Here is a 23,113-nt window from a genome sequence, read left to right as displayed (position 1 = left end):
ATTGTAATGAGACGAGTTTGTAAACCATGTTTTTCACCAAAATAAAAGCTTGATGCCGTTTCCGTCAAAATAAAAGATCATGTGTTTATCTCTTTCAAGTATAGAAATTAGTACGAAACTAATTATGAAAGTTGCTTTTATTTTTCAGTGCATTTGTTTTACAACATATGGCTATTACTGCCATAGGATTAATATTATAACTATATAGTAGTGTAATGTATACAGACACTATATCACAACTAAAAGAGTTTTGAGTTTTTCTTTGTTCAATTTGCACACTGAATATGGGTTGGAGCTCTTTATTTTGAACTCTCAAAGTGTGCCAGATTGATGAATTTAACATTAAAAAGCACTAAATTTTCTTACGGGGGAGCATGCCCCTGAACCCCCCTAGAGGGACAGAGGTGCACTCACCACAGATTTCACTAAATCCTGATTCAGTTATTACATGGCATTACTGGTTTTAATAGGAGTTGGTATACATATTCAAGGGCGTGCAAAGTTCGGTTGTGTTTATGATCTTTTGTAGTGGGCCGGTCTGGGCCAAAATGCCCGGGCCGATTTTTTGTCCCAGTCCAGCCCTGGTACCATGTAGTGGAAAAGCACCATAACAGCATAACCCAAGCAGTACATTTTGACTGTTGTCTTGTGGCCTCTTCAATCTGACAAGATGAACTATAAAGATGAACCTTAGACTCCAGATGAAGTGATTGATGGTGTGTGAGCACAAATAAGAAAATACAGCCAAACTGATAACCAAGCACAACAGGAACATCTGTAGCTAAAGGGGGACATTGGTATGAAAGTGGACAGCCACGAGGTACAGGACTGAACTGTGAGGGGATCAGCTCTATTTTTGATATGCCTTTAGTATGTGTGGAAGGGGACCTAACTAAATTAATACAAACTATTAGTCTTGACCACATTACACGTACACACACACATATAAGACCCTATCATACACTCGGTGCAATGCGGCGCCTGACACAAGTGTTTTTTGCTAGTTTCAGCCCGACGCAGTTATCATTTTCACGTCCTGCGCCACGTTGTTTAAATAGCAAATGCATTTGCGCCCATGGGTGCATCCATGGGTGCTCGTCTGAAAACAAGGTGTGTTCAGGCGCATTGCTGGTGCGTTGCTATTTTGAGGCAACTGAAATAGACTGCGCCATTGACCAACTGAAACCTAAAGTCTAAAGTCAATGGCGCAATATTTTTTGTTATTAAAAAAAGTGCATTAGTAATATGCGCCTATAGGCGGGTCCACAGCATGCGTACACTTATTACACACACAGGGACGCGCAGCAGCACACAAACTAGCCAAATATTAAAAATAAAAGGATTACAATTTAAAAGATGAATATTGGGTTCGTCCCGTAGATGATCTGCTTGCATGCTTTAACCTCGCGCATGAGCAGATCCGTTTGCTCTCTGGAGACGCGTTTAGTCTTTCCGCTTGCAAATTCCACCATGTAAATACAGTAGCAACCTGCCATGGCACAAGCGCAACTGGCTTTTAAAGGGAATGGGAAATTACACTCTGATTGGTTTATTGCACGTTGTGGCCAAAACACACCTAAAGAGAATAGGGACAACCCGACGGGAAAAATGGGCGGCGAGTCCAGCGCATGGTCTAAACTTTAGACGCCCATTTTTCCCGTCGTTAAACTAGCAAAAGTGGATTCGGACACGCCCCAAGTGCACTTGCGCCTTGCTCTTTAGACCATGCTCTTAGATTGTTAAAATAGGGCTCTATAGCCCTTGCTCAGCCTTGCTTTTTTAGCTGTTGAGTGCTGTCCAACAATTCTGTCAAAATTGGATGGATTCTCATCTGTGGAATGCTCCACTTCTGGTATTGACAGCCAATCTTTACCATGGTTCACAACACAGTTTGTGCACTACGCAAACTGTCTAATCTGCGTTTAGAGAGCGGCGGTACTGAGCATCAGAATAGCATCGCTTTACTAAACGGCCTGATGACAGAAAGCATCGTGCACATCAAAAACAGGCAAAGCAACAAATTAATATTATTCAACATATCCTAGCTTTTTACATAAAATATTCAGAAGTAACCCCAAATGTAATCGGTAATATTTTCACAAGTAGCTGTAATTTAATTACACATTTTTTCTCAGTAAATGTAACGGGTTACAATTATATTGTAATAAAATTACGTAACGCTGTTACATGTAACTAGTTACTCCCCAACACTGCTCGTGAGCACTCCCTTCGGGAGCAGACTTCTATCCAACTTCGCTTCAGTGTGGGCTCAGCAAAAGTTAGCCTTGAGGGCGCATAGCACACTTCTGAAATTTAAAATGACAAATGGGACACCCTACAGTCTTGTGGTACAATGATATAGAAGTTGGCATTGATTTTCTTCTACAGAGGTGTTTTCCCGTCACACTATTATGTCATAATGTGACAAAATCCAAAAAGAGTCTATTTTGGAGCTTGGTTTTTCAATAAAAGCATTTTTTGGACTAACAAGGAAGCTTTCAGCTCTGAAATTTACAGGATGTAAAGGATGTAGGAATAACAATCCATCCCCATGAGATAATAATAATTTGCTTGAGCTAAAGGTAGCTATTTAAACCAAATCTCAAGACACTAATTCTGAGGTAAAGTTTCTAAATATCTTTATTTTGAATACAGGTCGACAGATTGGAATTGCCTCGATCCAGCAAAAGCTCAGAAGTATTAAAGTGCCAGATATAAGTGGCACAGAAAAGGTGGATCCTATTGGCAAGGTCCAATATAGTTTTACAGGGTAAGATGAATGTCCCTTCTAATTCATGGTCATAAGTTCCTACTATGTAATTGTAAAAGTTATACGTGGTTGTAAAAGTTATACTTGTTATACTTGGTTGACAACTTCAAAATCAAAATAATTTTATGAAATATGTCACTCCCATTTGGTTATATTTGTACTTCATATGATTTTAAATGATTTTTTTTAGAATTGTCCCCTAAATAAGGTATAGTCATAAAATATATTTACTTGGCCTGGCAAACTTCCTGAAAAGATGATGCAGTTTTCACAGAATTATTTGTTGAATATTAGGGGACAACAGAGCTAAAGGCACACCTTAAAGGGATAGTTCACCCAAAAATGAAAATTCTGTCAGTAATTACTCACCCTCATGTTGTTCCAACCCCGTAAGACTGTCGTTCATGTTCGGAACACAAATTAAGATATTTTTGATTAAATCTGAGAGCTGTCTCACTCCTCCATAGGGTTCTAAGGGATTGAAACTTGCCGGTCCAGAAAAGTTATTAAAGACATCGTTAAAATAGTCCAAGTGACTACAGTGGCTCAATCTTAAGTTTATCAAGCGACGAGAATACTTTTTGTGCGCAAAAAAACAAACAAAAATAACGACTTTATTCAACTATTAATTTCCTTCTCTGTGGACCTCGACTTAGTTCACGTAGTGTAACTGCGCAGCATTTCTGTGTTGTACGTCACACGTAGGCTCACTATTGGCCGACGCTGGTCGTGTGTGATGCGTGTGACATACAACACAGAAGCGCTGCGTTGTACGGTAATTACTGACAGAATTTTCATTTTTGGGTGAACTATCCCTTTAAGAAAATGTGCTTTTCACTACTCTCATAGTGTATGTGTAACAAACGTGTGACGGTAGACAGATTGAGACTCAGATTAATAAAATTCCAACACAAACTTTACTAATAATAATCCAAATGGGTAGCGATCCCAACAGACAGTATTAGCCGTCAACGTGACCGAACAAACTCAAAGGGAACACACATGAACTTAGCCTATATACTAAATATAATGAGGTGAACACACCTGAATCAAACTAACTAATCACAGTAACCATAGAAAACAGTGGTGGGAATCTAAACAACAAACTGAAATATATATATATGTTGTTATTGAACATTGATGGAGCAACAACTGTTGTGTGAAAATAAATCATAAAAGTGGTTTGTTTTGTTTATAAATCTTAGAATTAAATGAGGTGGCAATGTGGGCCATTTACCCAACATAAGGGGTAAAAGGCTTATCAGCATGGTGCAAAAGGCATTATAAAAGTATTGATACAAGTGGGGTACAACGGGGCAAAAGGCACACCAGGGTAAAAGGCGTCTTTGAGTATATTTTCCTCTCAGTCACTAGATGGCACAAAAACTTGCTGTAGCACTTCCAAAACATCCGCTTTTCAAGATGCACATGGAATTTTGGCTGATCCTTGACGTGATCGTGGGCAAAGTTGATACTGTGCTAATTTGATCTAATATTTTATATTTTTTAAAAATGTTGTAGATTTAATTAGCAAATGAGAATAGCTAAAATTATTGAATATATTTTGAAACAAAGGTCTTTTTAATTTAATTTTGTTCAAATGTAAAGTAACAGTTTTTCAATAAAAGAAGAATATGTAAAAGTATGATATTTGGGGTAAAAGGCGCCCCTGCTGTTGTGGCTAAAGGCACAATAATTAACATAATAATAAAACAACTGGCTGACTCTTCCATTTATTGACATGACATTCAGATGGTAAATATCACATAGTAAAGGGGCGGGTAAGCGATATTTAAAAAACTCTGTTTGAAAGTTAGTCGGACCGACACAACCAGGCACAACAAACGTGTAGCCAATCAGCATTATCAGCAAGAGGGAGATTTAACCCTCTGATTATCTTCATTTAGGGTCTACACTTGTTATCTTTGGGGTCTCCAGGGACCCCAGACAATAACATTGCATTTTGTAACAGTATAATAAAATTTTTTTTACAAATGTAATTTTACTCTGTTTATTAATGTTTTTACTCAACATTTGTGCAGTTTTTGGAGGATTTTTGATATTTTTTAAATTTCTAAAAATAAATAAATAAATATTTAAATAAATAGTTTTTTTTACAAAAAACAGCATTTTATGTAAAATTCACTTTATAAAGGACCCAGATTTCTAACTTTCATTTATGGGGATAACATGGATAATTGTACATGATTTAATGTAAGATTTTTGCCCTTTTTTTGGAAAATGAAGTTTTAAAATAAAAAAATTCACTTTAACCACTATATTGCTATAGAGCTCCATTATATGCTATTTGCTGTTTGATTAACCAAAATACATCTTTTCACAAGTTGGATTCAGTTGGATTGAGTTGGATTCATATATAAATATTTTAAAATCAAAATTATAAAAAAGAATTATATACTTTTGGTCAAAGTTTAGCATATTTTGTATTAAGTTTAGCATATTTTGTATTGAAAAAAGTTCTTCAATAATGTTACTTTATGATTAGAATCAAACCTGAACAAGATGTTACAAAAAATCTTGGAGTCTTTAGATTTTATCATTTATTTCAATTATCTGTTTTTAATATAATTCTATCATTTTTAATCAACGTTTCAGTTACAAACTGTAACAGAACAAAAAATAACAGAAATGAACAGTTATATTACATATTAAGAAAAAAAAACAAAAGTGCAATGAACTGAACAGCAATAACAAATGATCAAATAAAGCAGTAAAAAAATAAAATGGTTGTAATATAAAAATTATTTTGTTAAAAAAACTGATTGGGAAATTTTTGTTTTTTGAACAAATAAGAACAACAATTGGTGGTGCACTGGAGGTGTTCACGAGTCAGTGCACTGCAGGCAGTATGCGTAGTACGTTGCATGACTTCTGCAGACACACATTCTGTGTGTGTGTGTGTGTATTTTCGTTGTGTCAGTGTCACCAATTTATATTTGTGGTGGTTCTGCATTTTATTTGACAAATTATAAGACTTTTTTTATAGCCTTACAAATGTATTTCTGTGTGTATGTGTACGTGTGGTTGTGTGTGTGTGTGTGTGTGGCGAGCATGATAATTTTGCATTGTGGATGTTTTTTACATTGTTGGAAGTGTGCCATTTCATTTCTGTCCATGTGATCTGCGTTGTTTCTGATTTTGATGATGAATATTATATATTTACTATGCGGGGTCTCCAGGGACCCCGAAGACAACAAGTGTGACTATTTTTTTCACGGCAACATAATAACAGATATCATTCCAATTTTTCTTTTCTTTTGTAGATCTATGAAGTGTTAAGAGCTGTAGAAAGTTTCATACCATTTGGACAAAGAGAACATTTTTTTTAATTTGACCAAAAGTCATTTGCGGGTTAAAAAGACCCCAAAGATAACCAGAGGGTTAAAGAAAGACTTTAAAAAGAGAGATGGATGAGAGACATTACAAAAGAGAAAAGCTCATAAGAATATCACTGGAAAATGAAGGGTTATGATCAGGAAAGAGCTTTAGGACCCGGGTTAATATAAGAAAAACTTTCCGCTTTTGAGCGCGGGAAGGCCTGAAAACAGACTTTGGTTGCTTTGATTCCACGTGAGCTAACAACCAACTCTTGTTTGTATTTACTTTTGTGTAAGTATGTTCATTTTTTGTGCTTCCTTGTTAGTTCATCATCTTCACTTTGTTTTTCGTTAAGCATTAATTTGTTGCGCTTCCGCTACAATAAATAGACATCCACTCTTGGATCCACTCTATATAAAGTTACCATTAGAGGAAGTTAAGTTGGTCAGCTTATTTCTATGGTAATGGTCAGGATCTCTGATTAGATGTAGTGTAGTGTACTTAATTACCTTTATTAAGTGTGTACAGATCTATGGAGACTAAATAGCATACTTTTAGAAATAAACAAGCATGGTGCGGCAACTAAGGGTATTAGTCAATTGCCTCTGTCTAATGGCCAAGACTGACAAGTTTGTTATTATGAGATTCGTATACCCAGCCGGTGCGAGACTCGAAGTGTTATAGGAATCCGAATGAACGAGTGCAATTTAAAAAAAGTTTAATTAATAATCAAGTGTTTAGATAAATCAATTGGCATTTTAACCTAAATTCGAGGTCATGATAAAATGGAGTCAGATAAAAGTTTAATTGGAATTAAATTACTTTGCCTCATTGAAAAGATGAATGCGCAGGAAACTTTCACCCACTCTATTAGAAACCGTCGTTGGACCAGTGGGCAGGCTAAAAGGCCCACCTTGCCATCTCGTACATTTATAAGATTTAAAATAAACAACTCTTATGATTTATTTTCACACAAATTTTTTTGCTCCATTAATGTTCAATACAAACATATTTATTTTTTCTGTAATCACACACTATGGAGTAGTGAAAAGCACATTGTTCTTAAGGTGTACCTTTAGCCCTTGCTTTGAAAAATTAGTTAATACTTGTTCAAAATAATCACTTAAGCAAAGTTTGTACTATTTTTTGTTTATTTTGATAAATAGATTAATATATTTTTCTCTATAAATGTAAAATATTTAAAATGGCATTAAAATCGTTTCATTTTAAAAATAAATTATTTAAAAAAGTAAAGATTCTGAAAAGCATTGAATGAGATCCCACAATAAATGTATATACATTTTTATGTATTTAATTTATAAATACATTTTATAAATTAAATGGGGCTGGGGGAGTTAATGGATTGCTGGTGATAGATTGCTGGTAATAGCACAAGTATACATCATAGGATGCAGATTTTAAACCTGGGACTTCCCAAATCAACATTGGGGTTAGTTCCTGACACTGGAGTCATACTTTCAATTGGCGACGCCTACATCAATCTGCATGGAAATTGGAGAGTCAAATACCTCAGGATCATGTAAGTACAGTGTCCACATTACTTATTCTCACAAGCTAAATTAATTAAATTCTGGGAAAAAAATGTAAAATGCTAAACATCTGATCTCTTCGCACAAAGAAAAGACAGTGGATCATTTGATCTGGCTGTGAGTGAACTGACCATTAGCACCACTATTGCAGTCATGAGTGATGACACTGGCCGCCCAACAGTCAGCATGACCAACTGTGCAGCAACTGTGGGAAGTGTCAACGTCAAATTTCATGGCGGGGCCAGGTAACACAACACAGCAGTCAAAGTCAAAGATGAATATTAAATTACCATATTATGTCAGCTTCAAAATTCAGATGAAAGGAAAATATGTCATTACAGTTGCTCTTACTAATTAAAAGTTTAATGAAGAAGGATCCATTCCACAAAATAACTGTTCTTTTTTATATTATTTAATTATTTACATTTACATGTAAAAAGAAGAATATTTTAGAGGAAGTGCAATCTGTGGCTGTTTTCTAAATTATTTAAGTAAAAGGGGAAGATTAGATTTGGTTTTGGGTGACATGTTATTTTTTAGTTGTACAACCTTTATGTAAAGAAATAAAAAAATATAATTTTTCTTACAGTATCTTTCATCATAGGATTGTAGTTGGGTCAATTTTAAGGAACATTTATTTTTTAATGGGGGGGGGGGGGGGTAATGCAGCAACAGTTATGATGTAGGAAACAGTTATTTGTAACTGTTTGATGCAAGAGAGTTAGAAAGGTTCAGTGAGGCAGGACAGGCCAATATTAACTTCTTATAAGTGGGCATTTGATAAACTGATAAATTATAGTAATTGGATTAAACAATCTAAATACTAACTATGTAATAGTTGAATATTAATAATTATAATAATATAAAATCAGGAATTCATGTTATTTGACAAAAAAACATATGACAATTGAAGAGTTTACATCTAATGAATGTGTTAGAACAAACATTTTAATTTTCTGCTCTATTATTTCCTGTATTTATGACAGCTGGTTGTATAACCTCTTCAGTTCCTTCATTAATAAGGCTTTACACAATGCTCTACAGAAACAGGTAAGGAATCTAGGCTGTGTGAATGCTCTCTATTATGCCCACTAAATGTGTACTATTAAACAAGAACTGAGATGCAATGTAAGGGCATACCAGAGTTTCACATACAACAATCTATCGGCTGTTTCAGATCTGCCCTTTGGTGGCTGACTCCATTGCTGAAATGAACCCCCACCTGAAAACATTAAATGGTGATATGAAAAATTAATATTTATTAATAATTCAGCATTGGTATGAAAACCAGCATTATTCAATACAATTCTCGAGTACACACCAAATAATAATAATAATTTCCTCTTGTTGACCCTCCAGTTTTAGCCAAAGTTGACCAATATGCTGAAATTGACTACTCCATGGTGGGGTCTCCTGTCATGTCTAATACTTCAATTGACTTGGATTTAAAAGTAATCTTAAGCTCTACCATGTGTGATATTTCTCTAAAACATGTCAAATTCTCTCTAAAAAAACGATTTTATTGCTAAATTTAGATGTTTTCACACTTTATAGGGTGAATTCTATAACATTGGACAACACAAGGAGCCCCCATTCTCCCCAACACCTTTCTCATTGCCTTATCAGGACACTAATATGCTGTATATTGGAGTATCTGCCTTCTCCATCAACTCAGCAGGCTTTGTGTACCACAGTGCTAGCGCCCTCCGTCTCTACATCACCGATGACATGGTGAGATACCAATTAAATGTCACTCAGATCTGCAAGTTAAATATTGGAAGATTGTCAAGAAGTGATGGGTGTGATTTTGGCACACAAAGATTACAGTTTGAGTCTTAAATTAATGGACAAGCACATTAAAATGTCACATATCATGTTGGAATGGGCCTGAGCACTGTAACCACTGTTCAAAATGAGAACATCTGTTTTTAAACTAAATATATATTTTTATATTTTATATATTGGAGGGGCTTTATTGTCCAAAAGTAATCCAAATTAAAGGCACCCACCTTATGTAAAATTTGAAGGATTCTTTGACGCAGATCATGAAATTACCTCCATACCCAATGTTAATGCTGAATTTTGTATTTATTTTCAAAAGAAAGCAATGCACAGTTAAAGCTGGTCTATCAAGCAATAGGCTCGTTTGAGATGCGCCTCACCTCACCTGAAATTGAGGCGAGAGTAGGCAGATGCAGTGAGTGGAGCAGTGAAAAAAGTGCAGGCAAGACAGACAGTTCTCTCTTCTCGTAGTGGATCATTCACCTACGAGGTCGAAGGCAGATTCACACTCACTTCTGTCTAGTCTATTTCTTGGTTTTGTGACAGAGCCCTGACACACCTGTTTTGTCTTGTCTGTGTGCCTTGTTTCATGTGCTTTCATGTCATGTTTTGTCTCGTACTGTATAGCACACTAGCTGTGTGCTTTCGTGTTGTCATGTTTTGTGTGAACACGTGGCTTATGAGTATTCTCATTGGCTGTGTGTTCATGTCTCGTTTTTGTGTGAGCACATGGCTTGTGATTTGTTCTCTTACGAAAGGTTCTCTCGTACTGCGTAATATCTTACGTTAGGGGAAAACCTCTTTTCCCCGAGATATTGAAGCCCAAAATTATCCTTAATTTTGAATTAATGTAAAACGCGTTGCGGCAGCATGCAGACATAGGCAAGACGGCTCGCGTGGCTATTGGCTGTCCTGCGGCAACTGCAGCAGCCTATCAAGAGAGGCCTTTGGTTACGTCAGATCCAATGGGGGCGCTTCACGCCAACTACGTCACGTCCCGCCGAGACGGGCATGGCCTGGGCCTATAAATACAGCTCGATGGGCTGATATAATCTGATTTTTCATCTCTTCAGCGAAGCTCATGCATCGCTGGATCCGGAGTGAAGAAGCCGCGCCGTCTGAGAAAAAGCCTTCTGCGGGACGAGCCTTTGCATCTGAAGACGCTGGCCTTCATCTCGCCGCACCTGCTACGCTTTCCGGCGTTTATATCCTTTTACTCTGCCGAGTGTGTGTTCGCCACTGCGACTCATACTCTCTCTATCTAAAAGAGCAGCGTCTTTTTAAAGATGCCTCGTTCCTGTGGCTCGTGCCGAGCCACACTCAGCGACGGGGACCGCCATGTCATCTGCGTTTCCTGCCTGGGTGAGGATCATGCAGCTCTCGCGCTCGCTGACGGCGGCTGCCATCATTGCGAGCTATTGCCTATGGTGACTCTGAGGACTCACCTGGCTTTTTTCTCAGAGTCTGCACTTTCTCCCGCTATAGTGCCGTGCCATAAAAAGCGCCGTACTCAGCGGGTCCCCAGCCTTCTCCAGTCCGCGAAAGCTCGTCGGTTCGCCCGCCAGCTTTACCAGCTTCACTCGAGTTGCTCACCGACGGACAACGGCCGCCTTCCGCCGCCACTTCCGCCATTGATGACGACGAGATAGCTGCATCTGTAGCTATCCTGCTCTATCCTGGCGTCGGACAGTGAGGATTGGGCAAGCTCTGTGGACCTCCCCCCCTCTGCCCGCGAGTCGTCAGGGAAACGGGCCAGCATCGAATCCGAGCTGATGCGTCTGCTCTCACAGGCCGTGGCGAGCCTCGGCCTTGAGTGGGCGGCGCCTGCGCAGCCCGCGCACAACCGACTGGATGGATGTTTCCTGCAAAGGGACCGCGCTCCACCGCCTTCTAGGCCCGCGCCTTTTCTTCCTGAACTTCATGAAGAAGTCGCGAAGTCTTGGAACGCCCCCTTCTCAGCCAGAATGCGTACCTCTGTCTCAGCAGCATTCTCCGTGGTGGACGGTGCTAAAGACAGAGGATACCACTTTCTTCCTCCAGTAGAAGAAGCTGTAGCGGCCCATATTTGCCTGCCCTCTGCTGGACGGCGAGCTAAGACGGTGCAACCTTCTAAAGCTTGCCGCACTACTTCCGCTATGCACAGCCGCGCTTATACCGCCGCTGGGCAGGCTGTATCGGCATTACACTCGATGGTGTGCCGGATTTCAGCGTGCCGGATTTGAGGAGCGCTACGGACCTGGCTCTTCGCGCCGCGAAATCCGCTGCACAGGCCATTGGGCGGAACATGGCTTCTGTTACCGTTGCTGAGAGACACCTATGGCCGACGTTATCTGAGATGCCGGACTCGGAGCGCTCCGCGTTCCTCGACGCGCCCATCTTCCCAGCTGGCCTCTTTGGATCATCCGTCAAATATTTCACGGATAGATTCGCTGAGGTTGAGAAGACATCACAGGCTATGAAGCACTTCTTTCCAAAGCGCTCTAGCTTCGCAGCATGTCGCCCAAAACAGCCGTCTGCTCGAAGCTCCCAGCCACAGCCTCCGCCCGCCGCCGCTTCACAGCGCCGTCAAGCCCGGGACCAGAGACCACGCTCTCGCTCTGCCGGCCGCCGCCCCCCTCTCCGTGGGCCCCGGCAAAAGCCAGAGGCCTCAAAGTCTTCCTAGCCCTCCTAGGAAAACGACAGTGTTTAAGTCTCGCCGTGGCCAGACATCCACCAAAACTTTTCGCTCGTTCAGTTCCAGAAAATGCGACTGTTCCAGTGTATTCTGCAGTAAACAAGCCGGTACCACGGCCCGCTTGCCTGCACACAAATGCCGTTTTCACGGCGACCCAGATAAATCACATAAAGAATGTAATTTCTGGTATTCCGGCCACGGCCGATGGTGTTATGAGTGTAATAAAAATGCCCACGATCCAGTGTTCATTCCTACACACAAGCACAGCCCACCACAGTACAGGGCTCGCACAAATAAAATCGACTCATTGTGCATTAAATGTAGTGAATGTGCCCACAACCCAGTGCCCACAAACACTACACACTGCATGTCCCACGGTTTCTGTAAAAACGAAACCAACACACATAGAGTCAGCTCTCTCTCTCAGCAAACTGCTATAAGGGAGTCGAGTGCGGCCAGGCTGCCCGCCGTGATCGGCGCGCCCCCAACCTCAAACGCTGCAAGCACAGCGTTTACGTTACAGCACACCGAAGCTCTCCGGTCGCCACTATGTTGCGGCCAGAGCCCAGATCTCATTCTACCCCTAGCTATTCATGCAAATGCATGGGCAAAGCTTCCCGGGGTATCAGAATGGGTGCTGAACATTATAAAAAGAGGCTATTCGCTGCAGTTCGCTCGACGTCCCCGCCGCTACACGGCGCGGGTCGAAACTACGGTAAAAACCGAAGTAGCTCATCTACTTCGAGCCGAAATAGCGAAACTATTGAGCAAAGGGGCCATAGAGCCTTTATCTCAAGCTCAGAGCGAAGGGGGTCTATACAGCAGATATTTTCTGGTACCGAAAAAAGACCCATTCTAGATCTAAGACAGCTGAACAAAGTGCTTGTGAAATGCCAGTTCAGAATGCTCACAACCAGGAAAATCCTCGCGCAGATTTGCCAAGAGGACTGGTTTATGTCAATAGATCTGAAGGACGCGTATTTCCAAATACAAATAGCGTCACGTCACTGGTGATTCTTGAGATTCGCCTTCGAGGGCCAGGCATATCAATACACAGTCCTACCGTTCGGCCTGTCCCTAGCACCCCGTACATTTACAATGTGCATGGACGCGGCTCTCGCACCCCTGAAACTTCGGGGCATGCGAGTTTTGAACTACTTGGCCGATTGGCTGATTCTAGCTCGATCACACTCAGAGCTCATAGAACGCAGGACCATATTACTCGAACATCTCGAGAATCTAGGTCTCAAAGTCAATTGGGCGAAAAGTTCGCTGTCTCCCAGTGAGAGAATATCTTTTCTGGGCACAGAACTGGACTCGCTGTCTATGATAGCGCGACTGTCGCCAGAGCGCAGACTGAACATTCAGCGCATCACAAAATCCTTCCGCTGCGGCACTATAGTCCCGCTCAAAAGGTTTCAGAAAATGCTGGGTCTCATGGCCTCAGCATCATCAGTACTCCAGTTGGGTCTGCTTCGCATGCGCCCGCTGCAGTTATGGCTAAAAGCGCGAGTACCACCTCAGGCATGGGCCTCTGGTCTGTTTCGCCTCAAGGTCTATCAGAAATGCGTTACAGCTCTAAAACCTTGGAGAGCAATCGACCGGTACCAGTCAGGTGTAAACCTGAGGACTTCCTCGAGTGTGAAGGTGGTGTCCACGGACGCCTCCACCTCAGGATGGGGAGCGCTGCTCGAGGGCAGACCATTCTTTGGCCAGTGGTCAGAACGGGAGAAGCTTCTACACATAAACTGTCTGGAAATGATGGCAGTCGACAACGCGCTGAGGCGTTTTTGTCCCCAGATAAAAAATCACCACGTCTTGGTCCGCTCGGACAACATGTCAGTGGTGGCCTATATAAATCACCAGGGTGGCGTCAGGTCCCGAAACCTTTACAGGCTGACGGAACGCCTCCTGGTCTGGGCTCAGCACAATCTGCGCTCCTTGAGAGCAGCACATGTGCCTGGTCACCTGAATTTGGGACCAGACAGACTGTCCAGAAACAATGTTCCAGCAGGAGAATGGTCTCTGCACCCGCAGACAGTCCTACTGCTGTCGGAGACATTCGCCAGAGCGCAGGTAGACCTGTTTGCGTCCCAAGAAAACGCTCACTGTCCGAAGTTTTTCTCCAAGAGCAGGGATGCGCTGGCCCACGTCTGGCCCCGCTGCCCACTCTATGCCTTTCCCCCTGTCTCGCTCCTGCCTCAGGTATTGGAACGAATCAGGGAAAACGGATGCTCAGTGCTACTTGTGGCTCCGCTCTGGAAAAAACAGGCTTGGTTCCCAGTTCTGATGCAGCTGACAAGCACTGCCCCATGGCCAATACCGATGAGGAAAGACCTCCTCTCTCAAGCCAAGGGCTCGATTTGGCATCCTCGCCCGGAGCTGTGGCCCCTACATGCATGGGCCATCAACGGGTACCCGCTAACCTCCCGGAGGGAGTGTTAAACACGATCACGCAGGCTAGAGCACACTCGTTCAAGACAGTGTATCTTATGGCTCTTGCTTCAGTGAAGCGCATAGGGGATTTACAAGCGCTCTCAGTAAGCGCGACGTGTATGGAATTTGGGCCAAATGACTCAAAAGTCATACTCAAACCAAGACACGGGTACGTGCCTAAATCCCTCAACACACCGTTCAGGGCTCAGGTTATTTCCCTGTCTGCCCTGCCGGTTTACAACGAGGAAAAGGACGCGAGCTTCCTTTGCCCAGTCAGGGCAATAAGAGCTTATGTGTCTCGCTCGTCTGTTTTCAGACAGACTGAGCAGCTCTTCGTTTCGTTCAGCGGACGTTCTAAGGGACTAGCCGCATCGAAACAGAGCCTATCCAGATGGATAGTTGATGCTATAGCACTGGCCTACACTTCTAAAGGCTCGCAGTGTCCTTTGGGTGTCAGAGCGCACTCCACAAGAGGCGTGGCCTTGTCGTGGGCTTGGTCTAGTGGGATTACCTTAGACTCCCCGTCTAGATTTATAAGGTTTTATAACCTAGAGGTTCCTACCTTACAGGCTAAACTACTTTCGGTCTAAAGTTCAGTACTGTCTGCCCCGTTGCTTCGGCTCAGAATACTGAAACCGCTTGAGCACCGCTCGCTGATCGATAAAATAACTCCATGGGCAATGAGTAAGACCCACACTGTTACCCAGTTCAGGCCGAACATTTTCACCCTGACTATGTGGAACACTGTTGATGTGATTAGCTCCCTTAGGATGCTACTTATTGGGAATGACGCTTATAGCTCTCTTCTCAGACTCTCTGTGAGTCCCTGGTGTTTATGCACTATATGAGCCCCGGGCACCTGCCCTTGGGACTTTGGTGTTGGATCCCAGCATGCACGGCGTTTTACACTGTGTTCCCTTAGCGTAAGATATTACGCAGTACGAGAGAACCTCTCGTAAGAGAACGTACTTGGTTACTAACGTAACCTCGGTTCTCTCTAGAAGAGGGACTGAGTACTGCGTATCTTTGCCGTGCCTGCAACACGCTCTGATTCACTTCGGCGATGAAAAAACAGATTATATCAGCCCATCGAGCTGTATTTATAGGCCCAGGCCACGCCCGTCTCGGCGGGACGTGACATAGTGGGCGCGAAGCACCCCCATTGGATCTGACGTCACCAAGGACCTCTCTCAAGCACCCCCATTGGATCTGACGTCACCAAGGACCTCTCGGCAACTGCAGGACATTGGCTGTCCTGCAGTTGCCGCAGGACAGCCAATAGGCACGCGAGCCGTCTTGCCTATGTCTGCAGGCTGCCGCAACGCGTTTTACATTAATTCAAAATTAAGGATAATTTTTGGCTTCAATATCTCGTGGAAAAGAGGTTTTCCCCTAGCGTAAGATATTACGCAGTACTCGTTCCCTCTTCTAGAGAGAACCGAGGTTACGTTAGTAACCGAGTACGTTTTACTGGCCATGTGCTTGTGTTCAAGTCATGTTTGGTGTTAGCACATGGCTTGTCATGTATGTTTCCTTGTGCCATGTGCTCTCCTGTCGATTGTCTAGCCCCTCCCATCTTGTTACCTGATTATTGGTTCATTTGCCCCTCCCTCATTACCTGCTTTGTTTGCTCTCCCTATTTATTCTCCTTTTGTTTTCAGTCCTGTACTGGATCGTCACTAAATGTTACCTTGAGTATTTCCCTGCTCTAGTCAAGTCGTGCTGTGTCAAGTCTTTCTGTCCTGTTTTCTCCCATGGGGTAGTTTTTGTTTGTGTTTTCACTTTTATTAATAAAGCCCTTATTTCTCCTGCAATTGAGTCCTCGCTCCCTTCACTCAACCTGACAGAGAGAGAGATAAAAAAGCCAATATATCTTCTGCCAAGTTTGTGACAGAAAGAGTGGGCCAGGGCTTTCTACAATCATTCTTGCAGCCACAAGAGATCAGCTCCTGGCTGATGCCATGGCTCATGGCATTTTGATGCTTGTAGCAATGTCGTCCAGTGGGGTTCTTACATTCTTTCTGTCATCACCCACCCCCTGTCATTGCTGATGCCAGGACAGGGTCTGTGCCTGTGTCTTCCCCCAGATGTGACCACCCTATAGAATTCAATGATGACAGAACAAGATGGCCAGGTCTAGATGAAGAATGATCTGCTTGTCTTCATTAGAGAGGGAACTAAGAGCAGCTACTTAAGAGACCATATGTTTTTTTTTTTTTGCAGATTCCCTCTGGTTCTCCAATTCGTCTTAACACAAGGACATTTGGAGCATTCATTCCTCAAGTATGAAAATAAATAGCCACGTTCAGTCATAAAATTCAAAACACAAAAAACACTAAGTCTAAGGGGATTTATTTCAGATTGCGAAAATGTATCCTGGTCTGATGATGAAACTATTGGTTGAGACAGTTAAGGAACCAATCATTATATTGGAACCGAACAATATGACTGTCCAGGCAATCAGTACAGTGACAGCTTACGCTATTCAGCCCAACCGCACACTATCTCCACTCTTTGTCCTCAATCTGGTAAGATACACCAAGAGAAGGGATAACCACAAACTGAGTTAAATAAGATGACTATAATGTTTTCAATTAATCTTCCCTTCAACCAACAGGAGGGCAGTGTCAGTGCCGACATATATGTGACTGAGCTCAAACTGGCAGGAAATTTAACCCTTAACAAGTGAGTTTTGGAGTCATACACAGTCTATCCATATACAACTGGATGTGTTCTCAAGTTCTTAAAGGATTTATACAAATGGCATCATTTTCTTAAAACAGAATTTATATGAGCTTATCAAAAAGCTATGTGGGACCATTCCAGGTAAGAAGAACTGCAAACTATGAAAAGTTTTTTCTGCAATCATTCAGAATATCATCATAAAATTTTAATCAACAGGTGACATCTCTTGACAATATTTTCACAATGGTCTTGAAAATTGCTGTGATTCCCAAGATTAATGGTAAGATGTTTTTTTCCTATTATTGTTATTATAAGTGCTTACAGTTCACTTTTTAACAATAGGGCTTTTCAGATTTGAAATAATTAACCCTGTGTCATTCTAAACCCCCAGTGAACGGAATCCTGAATTATCTTGCTTCACGTTTCACATTTCTCATAATTTGGCTGTCGGTTGCTAAGAATATCCGTAACATTCTGACACAGCACCCTGCAGGGTTTTATAACTCTGGGTCAAAAACGGTGCTGACCCCACCTCTAAATAATAATTGTGAAATGTTCCTTTACCCAGAGTTAAAAGCGGGGTTTTGAACGACAACAACCCAGGGTTAAGTGCAGTGTGAAAAGCTATAGAGATGTTATTTAATCATGGAATTCCCTCTCAGCTCGTTTACAGGAAGGTTATCCACTTCCTGCCATTGGAAAGATGCAGCTTGTAAACAGTCAACTCCAGGTTTTGAAGGTTTGCATTAGTGTTCTAAAATTTTATACACTGCCCTAATATGTTGTAATAATAATAACATTAACATTAATAATAAGTAGAATAATTATTATTATATAGTACTAATTTACTTTGCTTTTTTTTTTTTTTTTGCACAGAACTACTTGTTGATTGGAACAGATGTTCAATTCACGGGATAAATTTCACCTGAATTGGTGAATAATTTTAAATAAAAACAAAATAAATAAGATTTACTACTGAAGTTATTATGCTTTTAAAAGTGATTTTTAAAAATAAATAATTTACATCTTTAAAATTTTTATTTGAATTTTTACTCTATGGGAATGGGGTGGGGCTTGGTCTCCAATATGGTGCACTGAGCACGTGTGTTTGTGAGTCCCCTTTCATTCTATATTAATATTAACATACTGTAAATATAAACATAAATATAAAAAAATGCATTTTACGTTGAATGCAGTAAGCTCACTTCATTGTTTGTGGCTGGCTGCCAAGTTGTGTCAACTATGCCTGGGAAAAGACAACAGCTGTCTGGCGCTGAGAAGAGAAGCAAAAAAAAAGCCCAAGATGAATCCCGAGCATCACTTTCAGGTAGCTTATATGTATGTTCACAAACATGTGAAAGTTTTGTTTATTGAAGTTAATTGGTAAGAATAATTATGTGTTCAACGGCGCGTTAATAATTTGACCACCAGCAACTCATCTGCCTTATTTGAAACTAATACAATTTATGTCAGTAGTTATTATAGGTTAGCTTATGTCAAAAATGATTTATGGCCCTTGATTGATGGATTTGACAGCTGTTTTATGACCGGATATGAGGATGGGGAGGGGTTTTATGACAGGATATGAGCATGGGGAGGGTTTTATGACAACAGGTGGTTTTGTGTGCCCTTTTGGCCGTGCTTGGTTCCGGTGTGTTTATGATGTGTGTTTACGACCCGGCAATCTGCTTTGTGTGACTGTTAGGAATGTTTTCAGGGAAAGTTTTATTATATCAGGATAATGTTCACAAAACGCTGCAATTATGAACAGAGGATCCGTGATTTTCAGCCGGCACTGCATCATCCATATTGTCTGTTGGGGAGAATGAAACAAAATGAGTTTAAAGAAATAGCATTGATGACAAATAAAAGCTTATAAAATAAATTAAATTTAGATGTTAAGCATTTTAAAGCAAAGTTTTAACATGTGTTGAACTTAATGAGGTGATGTTATGCGTCTATCTGGTTAGTCATAGACTCTTAAACTTTTCTGATCAGATGAAATGTCACAAAATAGGTTTTTAGTAAATAAAAAGCAATGTACGGTCATGAAACAGCTGTCAAATCCATCAATCAAGGGGGCCATAAATCATTTTTGACATAAGCTAACCTATAATAACTACTTAAGTCACATAAGTTCAATTATTTTAATGTGCTATGCATTGCGTTTTGAACCATGGTAAAGATATCTGGCTGTCAGTACCAGAAGTGGAGCATTCCACGGATGAGAATCTATGAACCGCATTATTAGACAGTTTTCTACGGCAGCACGATTTAATAAACCATTTAAAAATCATAATACAGCATAGCATAATGCTATAACGTCTCTTACACAGGAGAATTCTAAATATGCAAATTGTTGTTCATCGCAATTTCAAAATAAAAGTTTAAACCCTCGCTCTGAGTTTGCATGTTTTGAATTTTTATGTCCACATGTTCTTCTTCAAGTAATTACAGTGGCTGTAAGCATTTCTATCGTAAAAAAAGGCCAAACATACATTTTTTTTAATTAATATTAAATATCAAAAATTACATTTTTAAATAAATGCTAAAAACAAGGATTTGATCATGCTTGTACCAACAAGAATCACCAGATAAGCGGTGGAGCTTTTATTATGCCGAAGTCGCCGCTTCCACTTCTTCCGGTCAAGTGTATGTGGGGTAATGCAACGCTGTTTTATCAATTACATTTGTCTGTTGAAATTTATGTTATGACGTTACTCTGTGTGTTCGCTCGGCGGCTGCTATGTCAGGTCAGGTCATCCTCATTTATATAGCGCTTTTAACAATATAGATTGTTTCAAAGCAGCTTTACAGAGATAAACTTAATATAATTTAAGGTAACACAGATTGGTTTGGTTTTATAGTGGTTCTTGAATAATGTTATTACTCTCCCACCGGTGCTGGTGGGAGAGCGCAAGTACAGCGGTGGTCACGAGCTCTCTGAGCTCTCAGAGCTCTCAACTGCTGTTTTAACAGCATCAAATTTCTGTTTGTGTGTTTGTTTGTCTGACGGCCGGTTGAGGGCAAAGAGAGTGAGTGCTTCACTGGTACAGGCTGCACCATCCCTGTCAGTGTCGCCGCGATCATTCCCCTGTGTGCTCCAGCACTGGTGAGAGTTTTCAAATCCTGAAAGAGCATCACGGGTGCGTTTGCGTCTTTTTCAAGATGTCATTCCACCCGTGCGTTTCTGGATGCGGTCGTTCCCTGTCCCCCTCTGACAGTCACAATTGTTGCATAACGTGTTTGGGCTTACAGCACGCTGAAGCAGCTTTTGTGGATGGCTCATGTTCGTCCGTGAAGCGCGAGTCCCCATTACCATGCCCCACCCCCGGGTACCGTGTGGGATGGGTGATCACTCCTCCATTACACCGCAGCCGGTGGAGTGCTCTGTTGAGCGCGCTGGTCCATCTGTAATGGATCGACCAGACGTTTCATCCAGGGTTTCTCCAGAGGACAGGATGTCGATTGCAGCATCGGAGGGTGAGCTGATCTATGGAGATGACGACTCGGCTGCGTTATCCGCTTCGGGGAGTGTAACGTTGCCCGAGCCAGATCCACAGCTATCAGCTATGCTGAAACGGGCCGCTGAGGCTGTCGGGCTCGAGTGGAACCCTCCACCGCGATCGGTCTAGCGATGTCCACCCTGGTGGTCCAGGAGCGCCATCATTGGCTCAGCCTGTTTGATATGGCGGATGCGGACAAGGTTCGGTTCCTGGACTCCCCAATTTCCCAGGTTGGGCTTTTCGGCGACGCGGTGGAGAACTGCGCCCAACAGTTCTCTGCTGCTCAAGCGCAGACGGAGGCCATCCGGCACATCCTGCCCCGGCGGCCAGCTGCTGCCTTCACCCCGTCGCCAGTGGCAGTTCCTCCGCCTGCTCGTCGCCGAGGGCGTCCCCCTGCCGCCGCTTCTGCTCCTGCTGAGGCCCCGCAGCAGCCTTCACCCAGGCCTCAGCGTGGAGCAGGCCGCAGGCAGGCCGCCCAGCCTGTCTCAGGCGCTGCCAAACCAGGTGGCAAGAGTAAGACAGGCCACCCAGGGATTGGGGGATGAGCTCTTCAGATGGTTACCGTTCCGCCACCGGCTCCCCGGAGTCCACTGGTATCCAAATTGTCAGAAGAGCAAATTCCTCCGTCCCTGGGTCCCAAGAGAGTGAGGCTGGCGGTGTGCGACCCTGTAGATCAGCCTTGCACCCCTCAGCCCCCTCTTGTTCGCCAGCTGGCAGCACGATGCGTTCGAGGACCTGGTCATCCGCCTTCTCACGCATCCCCTGTTGCCTTGTGGAGACAGGTAAGTGTTGCTCCACTCACTCAGACCCGGCTTCGGGCCGCCCCCGGGCCTTCCGAGCCGGGTCCCTGTCTTCCACCTCGCTGCCCCACCCCGGGTACGTCTGTGGTGCCCCTGGTCCCCCTGGCCCGGTTTGTGGAAGCCTGGAAATTGCTTCCCAACCAGTCCAGCTGGCTCCTCCATACCATCAGACTCGGCTACACAATTCAGTTCGCCCGGCGTCCGCCCAAGTTCATCGGAGTTCGTTACACTTCGGTGTTGAACGAACGTGCCCCTGTCATGCGCGCGGAGATCGCAGTCCTACTAGCGAAGGACGCGATAGAGCCGGTTCCTCTAGCCGATTTGAAGACCGGCTTCTACAGCCCGTACTTCATTGTATCCAAGAAAGGTGGTGGGTTACGGCCAATCTTGGACCTGCGAATTTTGAATCGGGCCCTTCACAAGCTTCCGTTCAAAATGCTAACGCAGAGACGTATTTTCGAATGCATCCGTCCCCGAGATTGGTTTGCAGCGATCGATCTGAAGGACGCGTACTTTCATGTCTCATGTGACAATCACCTCAGCCCGTGGTCAGACCCTTTGTTTCTCTGGGCCGGAGTGCCCCTAGAACAAGTGTCCAGGCATGCTGTGGTCTCCACAGATGCCTCCAACACCAGCTGGGGGGCCACGTACAACGGGCATGCAGTAGCGGGGATCTGGACGGGGATCTTGGCACATCAATTGCCTCGAGTTGTTTGCAGTACACCTTGCTTTAAGACCCCTCAAAATGCCGCTGCTTGGCATGCATGTACTGGTCCGTTCAGACAACACTGCGACCGTTGTGTACATCAACCATCAAGGTGGTCTACGCTCCCGTCGTATGTCGCAACTCGCCCACCACCTCCTCCTATGGAGTCAGAAGCATCTGAGGTCGCTTCGCGCCACTTATATTCCTGGCCTGCTCAATCGTGCCGCCGACGAGCTCTCACGGCAGCCTGTGGCCCAGGGAGAGTGGAGACTCCATCCCCAGGCGGTCCAGCTGATCTGGGACTACTTCGGGGCCGCACAGGTAGATCTGTTTGCCTCTCCGGACTCGTCCCATTGCCAGTTGTTTTACTCCCTGACCGAGGGCACCCTTGGCTCGGATGCACTGGCACACAGCTGGCCCCGGGGCCTCTGCAAGTATGCGTTTCCCCCAGTGAGCCTACTGATAGCTACTGTGCAAAGGAGCAGGTCTTGCTAGTTGCCCCTTATTGGCCCAACCGGACCTGGTTCTCCGAACTTTTGCTCCTCTCGACAGCCCCTCCCTGGCCCATTCCTCTGAGGGAGGACCTTCTCTCTCAGGGATGGGGCACCGTATGGCACCCGCGTCCAGACCTCTGGAAACTCCATGTCTGGTCCCTGGACGGTTCTAGGTGGTCTACCTCAATCTGTCGTAGACACCATCGCTTCTGCGAGAGCACCCTCTACGAGGCATACTTACGCCATGAAGTGGAACCTGTTCGTTGAGTGGTGTTTTTCTCACCGAGAAGACCCCCGAAGGTGTTCGATCGGTTCCGTGCTTTCTTTCCTGCAAGATGAGTTGGAGCGAGGGCTGTCTCCCTCCACCCTCA

General features: G+C 43.2%; 1 protein-coding gene across 1 annotated transcript in view; it reads left to right on the top strand.

Annotated features, from left to right (window-relative positions):
- Positions 1 to 18,268, top strand: part of LOC130086579 (bactericidal permeability-increasing protein-like) — a 28,162-nt gene extending 9,894 nt beyond the window's left edge. Inside the window, exons 3-16 of the mRNA XM_056252639.1 lie at positions 2,656 to 2,770; positions 7,518 to 7,649; positions 7,749 to 7,904; positions 8,646 to 8,709; positions 8,837 to 8,897; positions 9,019 to 9,110; positions 9,214 to 9,390; positions 16,775 to 16,834; positions 16,912 to 17,079; positions 17,169 to 17,236; positions 17,335 to 17,377; positions 17,453 to 17,516; positions 17,899 to 17,975; positions 18,113 to 18,268. Of these exons, the coding sequence (XP_056108614.1) occupies positions 2,656 to 2,770; positions 7,518 to 7,649; positions 7,749 to 7,904; positions 8,646 to 8,709; positions 8,837 to 8,897; positions 9,019 to 9,110; positions 9,214 to 9,390; positions 16,775 to 16,834; positions 16,912 to 17,079; positions 17,169 to 17,236; positions 17,335 to 17,377; positions 17,453 to 17,516; positions 17,899 to 17,975; positions 18,113 to 18,154 (1,319 nt within the window). The 3' untranslated portion in view covers positions 18,155 to 18,268. The remainder of the gene's footprint in view (positions 1 to 2,655; positions 2,771 to 7,517; positions 7,650 to 7,748; positions 7,905 to 8,645; positions 8,710 to 8,836; positions 8,898 to 9,018; positions 9,111 to 9,213; positions 9,391 to 16,774; positions 16,835 to 16,911; positions 17,080 to 17,168; positions 17,237 to 17,334; positions 17,378 to 17,452; positions 17,517 to 17,898; positions 17,976 to 18,112) is intronic.
- The last annotated feature ends 4,845 nt before the right edge of the window (positions 18,269 to 23,113 follow it).

The sequence above is a fragment of the Rhinichthys klamathensis genome, unplaced genomic scaffold (genome assembly GCF_029890125.1).
Source record: "Rhinichthys klamathensis goyatoka isolate OS25496 unplaced genomic scaffold, OSU_Roscu_1.1 h1tg000098l_1, whole genome shotgun sequence".
Taxonomy (NCBI): domain Eukaryota; kingdom Metazoa; phylum Chordata; class Actinopteri; order Cypriniformes; family Leuciscidae; genus Rhinichthys; species Rhinichthys klamathensis.
The sequence above is the reverse complement of the archived record's forward strand: the minus strand, read 5'-3'. Positions and strand labels throughout refer to the sequence as shown.